Source organism: Zingiber officinale, chromosome 6A (assembly GCF_018446385.1).
Source record: "Zingiber officinale cultivar Zhangliang chromosome 6A, Zo_v1.1, whole genome shotgun sequence".
Lineage (NCBI taxonomy): Eukaryota > Viridiplantae > Streptophyta > Magnoliopsida > Zingiberales > Zingiberaceae > Zingiber > Zingiber officinale.
This window is the reverse complement of record NC_055997.1, coordinates 23,464,158-23,479,120: the sequence shown is the minus strand read 5'-3', so window position 1 is coordinate 23,479,120 and position 14,963 is coordinate 23,464,158. Positions and strand designations below refer to the sequence as shown.

The 14,963-nt window shown below is 35.8% G+C and overlaps 1 protein-coding gene across 1 annotated transcript; it reads left to right on the top strand.

Moving 5' to 3' along the window:
• The first annotated feature begins 3,111 nt into the window (after positions 1–3,111).
• LOC121996134 (inorganic pyrophosphatase TTM2-like) lies at positions 3,112–13,292 on the top strand. Its single transcript, XM_042549977.1, has 12 exons — positions 3,112–3,298; positions 6,665–7,026; positions 8,229–8,343; positions 8,468–8,663; positions 8,791–8,904; positions 9,031–9,204; positions 9,580–9,774; positions 11,224–11,346; positions 11,448–11,569; positions 11,865–11,979; positions 12,119–12,379; positions 12,746–13,292. The coding sequence occupies exons 2-12, from the start codon at positions 6,690–6,692 to the stop codon at positions 12,944–12,946; spliced, it is 1,953 nt and encodes a 650-aa protein (XP_042405911.1). The 5' UTR covers positions 3,112–3,298; positions 6,665–6,689; the 3' UTR covers positions 12,947–13,292.
• Positions 13,293–14,963: the final 1,671 nt, after the last annotated feature.

Sequence of the window (14,963 nt, the reverse complement as noted above, 5' to 3'; positions counted from 1 at the left end):
AAATTCCTTCTTTGCGGCCAAGTTTGAGGTAATCACCAGTCCTGACTATTGATTTAGGTAAGTGGATGTGGAATGGTTGATTTGGGGTACCTAGTTGGGTGTGGGATTGCTAATTTAGTGTATATGGTTAGGTGGACAGCAGCTTCACCAGCTCCAGCCACTGTTGTTTGCTGTCATCGTCGGAGAAGAAGGTCAGGTAAGGATCCTTTTTAACTACAACAGTGATGTAGATGTAGATTTTGGTATATTACTGTAAGGATTCCTAATTAGTGGAATTTAGATAATGGATCTTTGTGGTAGGTTATGGACTGCCTGATTAGTTCACCATGTGTAGATTAATTCTTATGGGAAGGATGATGGTAATATGATTAGGGTTTTGCCCTAATTTAGAGTTAGAGATTTTATTTAGCTATTTATGAGAATTGTAGCTAAATAAAATATATTTATATTGGTAACATAGGACTTTGACGCGAGACGAGCATCTCGACGTCGGATTTGGATCGGATTGGACCTTTCTATTGGAGGCGGGTACTTTGACTTTATGTCATTTGATATGCATAGTAATGTTTTTAACAAATAGCAATGATTGTGTTTCTTATCTGCTTTGGTTGGTCATTACCTGATCTGTTACATGCTTATTTGTTTACTTGTTATGCACTTCATGTTAGTACCTACCTGATTATACATGCTTATAGGGGTAGTGACACAACCATATTATTTATTATGTTCAGGACCTAGTGTTTTTGATACCTTATCTAACCTATGTACCTTAGATCTTCAGATTGATCCATTGATACTAGGGTACACATTTTATATCTATGGATAGGTTTAGGATATTTCCATGCTTAGTGTCATGCACCATCTTGCATGATTGCATGCTGTGCGATAGTCGACTCCATTATTGTTGAGCACATCGTTAGTTACATGGATCTGTACACACCACCACTTATGGGTTAGTGATTTTTATCAGACAGGGTGTGTGGCAGTTCTGCTGTTAGGCTCCGCTGGTCTGGTGACTTAGCGTGGTAGCGGACAGACAGTTCTGCTCTGTTAGGCCCCGCTGGTTTAGTGTAGCAGCGTGGTAGCCGGTAGACGGTTGAACTTTGTTAGGCTCCGTTGGTCCGCTCATGGGTAGTGTGACGCAGCGTGGTAGCTGGCAGAGATTCCTCCCTGTCATTGTGTACCGGGAGATGAGATCATTGAGCTCCCCCATTTATGATTTGGGGTAGGAGGATAGGTGTACTCTGACAGCATCCCGTCCACTCGGTCACTCATCAGGAGTATGTGATATCAGAGTGCACGGTTGTCACGACCCTACCCACTCGGTCTCACCATCGTGTGCGAGATGGCTAACTGGCGTCAGGGGTGACCAGGACCCATCATTGGCATCATATGCATTTATGCATTTTCTGATTGTGTTTGCTGCATACAGGATTTTGATACCCCTCGGTCTGACGTCCCTGTTATACTTATACCTTGGTCCTGGTTAATACAGTTTTCTCCTGCTTGTTTCAGTTGCATTTATCCTTCTTATATCAGGAGACTGTATGCATGATTAGTGCTGGTTGTTATTTTTTTTATTATGCATATCAGTTGTTACCCGTTGAGTGTTAGACTCACACCCTTCTCCGTTACTATTTTCAAGTTGATGTTGTCCGGAGAGTTCCAGTCGCTAGTCCCCTACAGTCCACGAGGACGTTTGTTGGTCCTTTGGTTTTTCTTTATTAGACTATGTTTAGACTTGTTCTGTTTTGATACTTTGGATCTTGTATGGATTTTTATTTGTCGATGGATTTTTATTCGATATGATCTTCTACATGTCTGCCTGGACGGCAGAAGAAGTAAGTTGACTTTATTTGCATAGTTGAGTTTTTGTGCTTTATGAGTGTAGTTGAATAGGATATCAGTTTTGTACTTTATGAGTGTAGTTGAATAGGATGATTTGAGATGTTTACTTAACATTTGTTTTAGTTCACTATTTAACTGCGTGGATGATGTGATTGTTTGCTTATTTATTTGTTGTTATATTCATATGTTCCGGTCGTGTTGCCCGTGTATAATTATGGATGTAGATAAGTTTCAGATTGTCACATGTACAGGAGAGATGCTGTCGAAATTTCTTCGGACAGGGACTCCCCCGGGGTGTGACAAAACGAACCAAGTTTAATCTAAGATTCAAATAAGCTCAAGATAGGTCTAGGGTGTAGCACAGACGGTGAACACATGACATCTCTGACATAATAACCAGGGGTCGATTATCAGAAACTGACGACTTAGGATTTATCCCACCATGCGTCTGACGCCTGTGTACTTACATGTACCTTTCTCCATATCCGTGAGGTCGACATTAGGGGAGTCCTTAATATAATGAATCTACATTTCAAATAAACTCAAAGTTATAAAAAATAAATTAAGTCAAATTTAAAAATCATTTTAAAGATTTGATTCTTTTTAAACTCAACTCAATTTAATTCATTGAGGTATACACTTAACTCTTGGTCATCTCCTAACATAAGGGCATCTCTTTGTTGGGTTGTGGATCTACAAACTAGCATATCTTCGAAGATATGAGACAAGTTGATTTAGTTGTGGAACCATCTTTCTGGATGGCATAATATTCTTTAAATAATATTTAAAAGATATAAGACAAGTAGATTCTACTAGCTGAGAACTATCTTTAATTGAACAATCAGTTATGTTGTATTAATTTCAACATTAATAGTTTATTTACTCGATTATAAAGAGAAGATAATTTTTTTTGATAAAATTCTATACGAAATTTTATTATTTTGCATATATTTTACATTATTTTTTTTAATAGTTATTGTGCTTTATGAACATCATAGCCCTTGACCTCATAGGAAATCCTATGGAAAGTTCCTCTAATAGAAATTTAAAATTTGAGACCGACCAAAGACCAACACGGGTCTATTCCGCGGGCCCCACACCGCCTAGCTACTTGTTGTTCGGCTGCGTGGCTCCAGGCCTGCATTTTATTTTTTTATTGGAGGCCCCACTTCTGTCCAATCACAGCATGCCTTCGCCATGGGCGGTGGGCGAGTGGGTGGGGCCGTGGGATAGTGAATTATTTATATATTTAAAGGTCCACCGTGGGTTTCCGTGGCACCACCGAGGGTTCGGAATCATCCGGTCGCGCGATCTCCCCCCACTTGCCAGCGCTTTCTCGATCGTTCTCGGCCTCTCGCTCCTCCTCCCAGCCGCCGCCCTCCATTCGCCGTCGCTTCCGCCGCCGATATCCCACCGCCCAGCCAGTTATTGTATCTCGCTGCTCCTGTCGGTAATCCTACGACGTGTTTTCATTTCGCTCTCCTCTGCTCTTCCAGTTGTTCCAACAATGGGGTGTGATTCGTTGTTTCACTAAAATCTTCTGTTTGAGTTATCGTCAGGAGTGTCCAGTGAGTTTCCTTTCAATTTCCGTTGCGAGGCGGTTGACTTTGGTGCTAGCGTTCTTCTAGATCTCTCGACGCGTTCCATTCTTTTGTGTTGGAGTTGCTAGGTCTATTCTTTTGATTATGATTTGAGTGTTGTCCTTGACTTTGCGGTGACAGGAGCTTGATAGGTTAAACTAGTGATGATTCGACTTGCAGAAATCTATGACATTTTTGGCTTATTTGTTAAACGTCTGTTCAAGCTGTTCCACTGAGCGATATTTTTCCCCCTACGCTTGGCTTATTCATCTGATATATGTCGGTATCGATTGTTTAATTTTTTTATTTGTTGATGGGTGGATTAAACCGTGGTCTACGTGCATTCAGATAGGAATCTGTATGACATATGGTCCGTTTGTGCTGGATTTCTTTGATATTGTCTTGTTACTGTCCATATCTTTTGTTCTTTAGAACATAATATTTGGGGGCGATAAAGTTGATCTTTTTTTGAACTCATCAGTATGCATTAGGTGTAGAAAAGTCACCTCACCGTCAGCAAATTCTTTGTATCTCAACATGATTATACAGTAGATTTCTTTGTTGACTCCAGCACTGGGCGTGTATTCCTAATTCAAGGAGATAACTGCCAAAAGTGAGACCACCTGAAAAACCACATGATAGCACAGAAAAGTAAAGAAGAGTCGTTTTTCTACCCGACTGGATTACTAACATCCGTTAGGAACCCATACTTGTTTGGTGTTCTATTCACTTCGCATGGTTCAGCTGAAAAAGATAAAAGGACCATAACGTAAATTATGATTTGGTTTAAGGATTTATTTCTCCACTTAAACCAAAACTAGGTTTCCATTGGCTGCCTAAATCAATGAAAGAGCAAGAATATGTTTTTCTGGATAACTCCATGTCCAAGCAGGAAGTTTTCCAACTTCCATCTGCTAGAATCCTAGAATTTGCACTCCTGGTGCACATAGGGACCTATATCTGAGCTTGGAAATGTTCATACAAGCCATCACGTTCAGTCCATCATTTCTCATAATTACAGTAAGTAATATTTTTCGAACAAAATAAGCAATAAGATAATACTATATGCATATATTATGTTAATTTTTTGTGGTTCTCTGACTTCTGACTAATGACTGAATTTAGTATGCGGTATTGGTTCTCTGGCTTATGTAGGCAGCACAGGGTCAATCTACTATACAGTAGATATACAGTATATAGGGGCAATATGTGATCATTGTCATAATTTTTTAAAATATTTAGAATGATAAAAATTACTAATTTACACACAATAGAGCATCTTTATTAAGTATCAACACATCCACTTTATACTCCCACTGTCCCACAGAGAAAAAATTATGTCAATCATACAATACAAAACATATAACAACAAATATGAATTAAAAAAAAATTAAGGGGGCGTTTGGTTTAGGGGAATAGGAGTGGGGAATGAGAATGGGAATCATTGATTGCCATTGTTAATGTTTGGATTATAGGAATAGGAATACAAATAAGGAAATGAATCCTTGAAATTGGGTAATAACTCATTCCCATATACCTCCCTTTCAATGAGTCATTACCCTATTTTCATCAATCAAAATATTTCCTTATTCCAAAAATATCCTTGACCTAAAACTAAAATTTTCTCCCTTAATATCAAATATCAAAATATATTTATTTATTTTTTATTTCATTTCACTTCTCTCTCCTTGTTCTCTCTCATCATATTTTCTCTCTCATCATTTTATCACACACTTTCTCTCTCCTTAATCTCTCCTATCACACTCTCTTTCTTCTTTTTTTCTCATTACACTTTCTCTCTCATCATATTTTCTCTCTCCTCAATTTCTTCCATCGCACTCTCTTCCTCTTTTTTCTCATCATACTTTCTCTCTCCTCAATCTCTCCCATCACACCCTCTTTTCTCTTTTTTTTCTCATCACACTTTCGCTCTCATCACACTTTCTCTCTCCTCAATCTCTCTTGTCACACTCCCTCATTATATTTTCTCTCTCATCATACTTTTTCTCTCCTCAATCTCTCCCATCACACTCACTGTTCTCTTTTTTTCTCATCACACTTTCTCTCTCATCATACTTTCTCTCTCCTCAATCTCTCTCATCACACTCTCTCTCCTCATTTTTCTCATTATATTTTTTCTCTCTTCATCCTCTCCCATCATACTTTCTCTCACATCATATTTTCTCTCTTATCTTCTCTCATCATGCTCTCTCCTATCACACTCTCTTTTCTCATTTTGTCTCATCACACTTTCTCTCTCATCACACTTTCTCTCTCATCATTCTCTTTCATCATATTTTTCTCTCACATTCATCTTTCTCTCACATTTAATTTTTTCTCTTATTTTCCTTTAAGGATAAAAAAGGAAATTTTGATTTATTCCGATAGAAAATATGCAACTAACCAAACATTGCTTTTAAGAATGATATCCATGCTCATACCCATTCCCATTCCACAATACAATGATTCTCATTCCGATTCCTATTCCTATTCCTAGGAAAGAACCAAACGCCCCCTAAAATTGATCCAACTAATTTTTTTAAAAAAATTTTATTTTTTGTCCACATGTAAACTGTATGTCATATGTAGTCACTATGTGTTCACTTCCAAATTCCCCTAGGAGGCTGCATATGACCCCCAAATGAATACTTTTTTAAAACATGATTAGCTTAATGTTCCTAATATTAATAAGGAAACTCAAAGTTTGCAGCTTGGATGACTTTATGCTTGAATTGATTGTGCCAAGCTAGGTGGTAACTAGCTGAGTTAATAAGGAAACATGATCACTTTTGAAATTTTAGACAAATTTTTTAGTATTGTACCTAAAATTTTAATGGCAACTAACTGAGTTTTCTGTTGCCTTAGTTAATTTTGGAACTGATTCAATCTTTACGTCATAAAAACTGTTAACTATGTCTAGTTCTAGACTACTGTGTTAGCTGTTGATAATTCAAATGCTTGAGTATCTTGCATAATCTTATTTCACACTATAGATGATATTATTCCTCATCTGAATGTAGAAACTTCTGCCAAATGTTTCAGTTTAATGGAAAAGTTCAAACACTTAGTATAGTTTGCACTTTAAATTGTAGATTCTTTAGCAGCCTTCATCCACTAGCTTAGTTATTACGATTATAATTTAATTTTTCTTATAGGTTTCAATCTCCATTCTACACTTATATTCTTTTGCTTATGGCTTATTTCTTCTACTCATGCTTATTTTACTTGTGGTACAGAGCTATCCCACTTTTTTTTTTGTCGATGGATCAAGATAATTCTATGATGGACTCACCTCGACGTAGGCATGGCCTATTAAGAGATCAAGTTCAGTTGGTGAAGAGAAAGGATTCTGATCGTTATGAAATTGTTCCAATTCAAGATCCACTGTCTTTTGAAAAAGGTTTCTTCATAGTAATAAGAGCATGCCAGTTATTGGCCCAAAAGAATGATGGGATAATTGTGGTTGGGGTAGCTGGTCCTTCTGGTGCTGGGAAGACTGTATTTACTGAGAAAGTTCTCAATTTCATGCCAAGCATCGCTGTCATATCGATGGACAACTACAATGATTCTAGTCGCATCATTGATGGAAATTTTGATGGTAAGTTTTACTCTGAGGAAGAATTTTTTCTTTCGATACTTTGCTCCTGGTTTCTTTAATCTCTTTTTCCTGTCACAAGCATATTGCTCTCCATCTTGATGTTATACATTTTCTTTTCTGTTCTTCTTATATCTTTTCCTCAATTCTTTAAGCATGGATCTGATACCTACTGCTATTTAAAAATTTTTATCTATCACTTTTATATTTAGGTAGGTAAAAAAGATTCACTCGCCCAGCTGGTTGTAGTGTGCTGATGAATTGCCTCACTTACAAGTGTTTATAATTTTGATAACAAAAGAAAGTTCCTTTTTGGTAGCTTTTTCCTGAATTTTGTGGATCCTGTTTTAATAAATTAAGTAGAATGAAAACTTTGGAGTTTTTTATGATAATACTGCATTATTATTTTGAGTAGGGAATCACAATTTTTACATTTTTCAATATGCTTGTTTTTGACTGAATTGCAGCTTGCTTCCTGTATTTCCTCCTTTTCCCATTCCTCTCTTTAAAACATTATTTAATGAAGAATATATAGGCTAACCACAATGTGCACGAATACACTCAAACAAAGATTGGCCCCCAAGGCCACTGCCAGGCTACACTTAGATGCAATGGACATTTGTGGTTCTTGTTCATGAATTCTGAAGATGCTCATCTAACACAAATATTCTCTAATGCAACCACCTTAATGTAAAAATGCTTCCAAACGATAAATTTTACCATAACTAATCTGTAGGCCTACACACTTTTGGATCTAACTTATCTTTCATTTATTGTTTATACTGTATCATATTTGGACTCTTCATCTACCTCTCTAACCTATGACAAATACACAACACTCGGATACTCTCACTCCTAGTAGAATCAATATTTTTATTGATCACATGCAAACAATTTTAGATGAGTCAATACACTTGGATCTATACTCATGTAGGATAGTTGTATCTCGATCCGAGTAACATGGCTTATAGTTGCATCACAATGATTTGTTTTTGTTTTTGTTTTTGTTCTTGCACTTATCATTTGTTTCTTCAGAGTAGAGTGTTGTTTGTTCCTGTATGTTCACGATTGGAACTGGACTTGTTTCTTTTTGTACCTATAATCTTTTTGTTAATGACCTCAAACAACTTCATGTTACGAAGCTTGGAATTATACATGTTACACTACATCATTTTATGCTTTCTAATTCATGCATTTTCTTCCAGATCCACGGTTAACAGATTATGACACTTTGCTTGAAAATATTCGCGGACTAAAAGAAGGGAAATCTGTTCAGGTGCCCATATATGATTTCAAGTCAAGCAGTCGCATCGGATACAGGTAAATATCAACAAAATTTTGATTTTTTTAAATATCTATAAAATTAGGTAGCAGTGCACCAGAACTCCCGACCATCTTTTCATAGGATAAGGACTTATCATCCTTCTTGTTGTTTTCTTGGCAGGACTGTCGATGTCCCAAGCTCTAGGATTGTTTTTCTTGAAGGGATCTATGCTTTGAGTGAGAAGTTGCGCCCTTTACTTGATCTACGGGTTTCTGTGACTGGTGGTGTACATTTTGACCTTGTTAAAAGGGTTTTGCGGGACATACAGCGTGCCGGACAAGAACCTGAAGAGATAATTCATCAAATTTCAGAAACAGTTATCTACTTTATCTTTTTTTCCTAACTTCTGCTAACTGCACTTTAAATTAGCTGATGTTAGTAAGGTCATTTACTTGGATCTCCTGAACCCTGACCATTTATACTGACTTGTCCACGTTATGCAGGTTTATCCAATGTACAAGGCATTCATTGAGCCAGACTTGCAAACAGCACATATAAAAATCTCCAACAAGTTCAATCCATTTACAGGCTTCCAGAATCCAACCTACATTCTAAAGGTTAGTGTTTGGGGGTTTTATTGCATATATGGTTGCTAATGATTAGAGGTATGGTATTTACAAACTGTTCTTATTGATGTCTTCAGTTATTTTGTTTAAAGCTTTGACTTCTTTTTACTATTGCAGTCGCCAAGAAGTGTAGCAGTGGATCAAATCAAAGCTGTTCTTTCTGAAGAACACAAAGAAGGTACAGAAGAAACCTACGATATATACCTATTGCCGCCAGGTGAAGATCCAGAAGCATGCCAATCTTATTTAAGAATGAGAAACAGGGATGGGAAGTACAATCTTATGTTTGAGGTATACTATTCTGGATAATTCCTTGTGGAGTTTTTATTTATATGTGTGACTTATGTATTATGGATGAGGGTCACTTAAAAAAAAACTTTAGAGAATTGCTTGAAACATGTAAATGAAAATTTTGTTTTCTCTGTTGGCATTATGTGCTTATTTGCAGATTTTGCTAACTTATAAATTTGAGTATTGATGTTCTTATATCAATATGCATGGGATGGAACTTTTGTTAAATGCATTGCCCATCTTCAGTAATATTTATTTGGAGTTTCTGAATTCACATGCCTATTCTTATACTTTGCATATACGATTTCCTTTGCATGTATTTATTTAGAGTGTTTCGTATGTCATTTTGACTATTGACTACTTGTGAATTTTCAGGAATGGGTAACTGATAGTCCCTTCATCATATCACCCAGAATTACTTTTGAAGTTAGTGTGCGTCTTCTCGGTGGGTTAATGGCGCTAGGCTATACCATTGCAGCTATTCTGAAGAGAAGCAGTCATGTGTTTTCTGATGACAAGGTGGTTGTAAAAATTGATTGGTTAGAACAACTTAATCGCCAATATGTTCAGGTAACTGAAACTGAATATTTGCAAGTTATTTATTTCTGAAACTGCTAAAAATTTCTTGTATTATGTGTTGTTTTGAATATTGTTTGATGAAAGATGCCTCAACATAATTCCTTAATCTAACGTATTAATAATGGCCTATACCTCTGTAGTTTGGCTACTCACCATGAAATTCCTGTTGCTTCTTCTGCTATTGTCAGTCATTACCTTTTATGGTATAATGAGCCAATGTTTAATTAAGTTACGTAATTCCCGGTTTCAGATATATCTGGACACTTCTTCCGTAGTTGCATTATGATACATTGTTCAGTTAGGTTGTGACCAAATCTACGATATCACTAAAGCAGTTCTAATTGGACTTGGTGAATATTATTTTTATATTTTGGTTCCAGTGAACTATTTGCAATCCAAGTCTTTACTCATCGTGTATACTGAAAGAACTCATCCAATTAGCTACAGAAGTCAAACATCAATATTCTATGGTTCATGCATCTCCATAACTCATAAGGATGGCAAGGAACAGGATAACTATCTTTGTTGCTTGTGAGAAATTAAACATATAGAAACTGTACCTTGCAGATGGTCTTCCATAGTTGCATAATGCAGCTGTGGAAGTTACTCTTAGTGGCTTCTAATTTAGGCAATTTTGAAATACTTTCAGTAATTTGAAATAGTATTTCTTGATTGTTCCTCAGTATTCTTGCTAGATCTCTTACATTCATCAGTCTCTATTGAGGGATACACGGGTGTTATTGTACGTCTTGATTCTTATTTCTTGTGATGGTTTTGTTCCTAACATCAATTCATGGTGAAACTTAAAAATTTATATGACAACATAATGTACTCTATTGTAAGTTTTGATTCATCATAACATGGGCCTCATGGTGCATGCAAAACAATCTAGACCTTCCCCATGTAGGCTCTGCTGTATAGCTAATGTCAATGTAATATATTATTATCATATAGCTTTCTACAGCTTAACTCAATGAAACATCTCTTGAATGACTGGCATGAATTTGATGTTAGGATTGACAATGATTAAGCTTACGGGATCCATGCAATTCTACAGATCATGTAATTTTACATTTTAAGGGTAATCACCAAACATAAGAAATTGGAGTTGGGTTCTGATATCATGTTAGCTGAACTAGAAAGAAATTTTCTTCTATGCATTCTGGGTTGTCATTCTTGTCTGCACGACTATAAAGAATTGTACTGTGCATCACCTCAGGAAAGAATTTAATGGTGTATGTAAACTTCAGCTGTTTCCTATGTTTCTTGATTCTTAATTGTATTCTATCTTCTTTGGTCATGTGCATTTTTTGAGGAAAGCTATTTTTCTGTTTCTTCATTATAATTATAAAGATTGTGTGATTCATTATACATATGTAATGTGTTTTGCTCAAAATCCATTTTGTTGGTCTCAAATTTATAGTTGTGCGATTATGAAAGGTGCAAGGAAAAGAGCGACTGTATGTTAAGCATATAGCGGAGCAATTGGGTCTGGAAGGTGCTTTCATTCCTCGTACTTACATTGAGCAGATTCAACTTGAAAAGCTCGTGAATGACGTGATGGTATAGGTTCTTTACACCAATTCTTGTTGCACTTAGCTTCGAGCTATTTTAGCTTTTTTTATTCTTTGCATTGTTTTTGCCTATTTTATTGTTAACTGCAGGCCCTGCCAGATGATTTAAAGACAAAGCTCAGCATAGATGATGATATGGTCTCTAGTCCTAGAGAAGCACTTTCACGGGCATCTGCTGATAGGGTTGCCATGAGAAATAAATTTCTGAAAAGGTTTGTATATGTATCATCATTGATGATAATTTAGTTCTCCTTCAAAATTACAAAATTATAATACGCATCAGTTACTTGGCCAATACAACATGTCATCATCTAATATAGACGTGCACATTTTGTGATTCCTAATAAAGATTCTTAGGTCTTTTCTTTTTCTTACATTTAGCAGACCAATTGGTCTGGCTTGGTTTTATCAATACATCTCTAATGATTTGTCTGCAGATCTAACCTAATCCTTGTTGGTATCTCAAGGTAACAATTATTTTGAAATGAATCTTCTCTGTTTCCTCAGTGGAATGTCCCATTCCTTCTCTACGCAAAGGGAGAAAAATATTGCCAAACTCAGACTTGACGTCAACCAGAGAAGGTTCGAGAAACAACCACCTGAGTCACCTGCAATCAGTCGGGTTAGTTGTCATAACACAGGATGTTCATCTCATAGAAATTGGGAAATAAGTCTCGTTTTTTTTTTGTATGAATGGATTTTATGTTACAAATGGTCTAACGATGCAACTTTCTTTTTGTGCGTTCACTGATGCTGTATAGGAAGCTGTTAATCATCTATCAGAGCAGATTTCAGCTCTAAATGAAAGATTTGATGAGTTCAGTTCACGAATGGAACAATACAATAAGAAGTTTAGCTCACAGAGAACTTCTATGAGCCAGCAGAACTTGGCCCTCCAAGGGGAAGCTTGTAATGGTTCTGTCCCAACAACATTGTTTGTGTCTAACTTGGGCAATGGCACCCTTTTGCCTACCTCATCATCTTCTTCCCAACTGAATAAGGATTCTCCCCTACTGGATGAGGTGTGTACCAATTCCATCTACCTTTTTTTGTTGTAAAAATAAATAGATTTAGGCTTCAGGGATATAAGTCCTTTGCTTTGAATATTTGATTTTTTTTTTTATGTATTATCCGATATTAGTCAACCTTCCATTTTTTGAAATAGTATAACAGCAAACTCATTTTAAGACCCCAGTGCCTAAAATGACACGCCAACAGCTTTCTTGATTCTTGTTTATTCTCTTAGTTATAGAATTGTAGTACTAAAATCCTTTTACAGCTGATGTTTTAACTGGCTAGTTCAGAGCCGTAATCACCCTATGAACTTTACTGATATGTTCTTATGCATTCATGGAATCGATGATGATGATGCTTTCTGTCATTGGCAGCTAATGCTCGTCTCACGGGGTCAGCGGCAAATCATGCATCAACTGGATAACCTTAACAATTTGATGCACGAGCACTTGCCTTTGTTGTCCCAAAAAGGCTTAACTGACAACAGAAGTGGATCGCTTGACTGGAATACGCTAGGGGTATTAGCGATGGGTTGCATTGGCATTTTTCTGTTCAAAAATCTGAACAGGAATTAAAATGAACCCTCAACTTCTTCTATTTGACATGAACCTTAGGATCGTGATTGATGACTTTGAGATATTAACCTCTTCATGCTACACAATTGGTGCAGGGCCTTAGGCTCAGAAGGGATCTAATGAAATCTACCAAGCTAACACACGCTACAATTTTGCAGGAGTCGTGGTGCACCTCTCTTTATTTCCCTATTTTCTTTTTTTGTTTTAGTTTTTTGTTTCTGAAGAGCTACAGTTGAATTTGTACATTTCAGACAGCAGAACTTGTAGTTAAAAAATCAATGGCACGGAAAACCACTATTTATTTATTTGTCTCAAGTATCCACGCCACTCTTATGTGGTTATGACACCTGAATTGAATATTTTAGGCATATATCCACACCTCTCTTATTTGGTTATGACACATTTACCATCTGTTTTGTATTTTTGTAAGTTAATTTATAAATTAGTATTTACCATAAAAATTATAATTTAATTTAATTTTTAGTTATTCGATATTTATTTTTGTAGGCGAACATTTCAGGTATTAGACATCCAAAAATTTGTAATTTTTGTTGTCATAAATTAAGCTCGCAAGAATTTCAGCCAGTGGAAAACAACGTGGGCATGCTTTTTCTCTCAGGAATTTTGAAAAGGTAAAGAGATGCTAAAATGCCTAACGCGGATTATTGAAGACTACTCGAGAGAATACATATATTGAATTTTTGGTGTGAAATAAAATTGCCATAAAAATAAAACTGAACTGCAACCCATTCACATATAAATTGGTCAAAAAAAAAAACAAACACTTTTGAAATTTTTTTTATTTTAGCTTTCTTAAGGTGATTATAGAAAAATAAATAAATAAGAGTAGTTCGGTGTGATATGATTCACTTAGGCGAGGGGTAATCATAATATTACAATGTTGATTATTTTATTTAATACAATTTTAAAATTATATTAATATAATGTAATTTAAATTATAAGATTTATGCCGCTAGGGCCTCTGTCGTTTCTAACAACTTTGGCAATGTCGTCTGGGATTGCTTCTTGTCTTCTAATATCGACTCCATCTTCTCTCATGCGGTCGCCCCTGTCGAGTTGCCCTCTAAGAAGGATTTCATCCTCTGTCTCTCCGCTCGTCCCATCCTCATAGATAGAGGTGATGTGATGACAAAACAAAATTCTTCTTTTCTCGTCTCAACCACTTCGTTTTTGATCGTTGACAGCAATGAGTGTAGTTTGCATTGGAGAGATATAGTAATGATTGTAGTTTGCATTGGAGAGATATAGTGGCAAGAAGTGCATGATGTTAGTCGGTGAAGACACTATGGATCACTATGGATCACTTGGCTTGGATCCAAGACATCAAATATTGAACCTTCATTCCAAATAAAAGAATATAATATTTTTTAGGGAGGTAGTTGGGCTGCGGGTCGTTGATGGATACAAAATAAAAAAATATAATAATTTTTAATCAAAAATTATATACATAATATATAATTTTTTTGGGACCAAATATAATCATATAATATTACATTATTATAAATTTAATTATATTATCTCTCATCAAACATCGTATCGTCTTGGTAGTTTTGTATTCTTGTTTGGCATGATATAACTCAAAAAGGGTCATTTTTGGTATGTGTCGATGATCCGGTGGATGAGCTTATATTAAATGCCAGGAAAATGACCTTTGCAAAAAATTCTTTCTGAAAAAAAAACCATTGATCAATAAAACATTTTACAATTTTATAGTGTGCCGTGGTTGGAATTTAATTTTAGTGTAGTTCAATTTGAAATCGTAATTCAGATTATTACATTAAAAAAACATATCAGCATATAATCAATAAATGATGATACGATGAAACATAACGGCACCTTAATAATTATAGTAAAAGAGAAAATCTATCACCCAACAGTCTTTCAAGGTCGGATTTATAGTAAAATTTTAGATGTTAAATTTTAACAAATACATATATAATCACACTCAAGTTTAACACACAAATATCAAAAATTTAATATCGAATCTGACCACTTA

Bases quoted from the DNA above. Each gene is read 5' to 3' on its own strand.
- LOC121996134 (XM_042549977.1), top strand. From the start codon at position 6,690: ATGGATCAAGATAATTCTATGATGGACTCACCTCGACGTAGGCATGGC. The intron at 9,205-9,579 runs GTATACTATTCT...GTGAATTTTCAG, and splicing joins AGTACAATCTTATGTTTGAG to GAATGGGTAACTGATAGTCC. The intron at 12,380-12,745 runs GTGTGTACCAAT...TGTCATTGGCAG, and splicing joins ATTCTCCCCTACTGGATGAG to CTAATGCTCGTCTCACGGGG.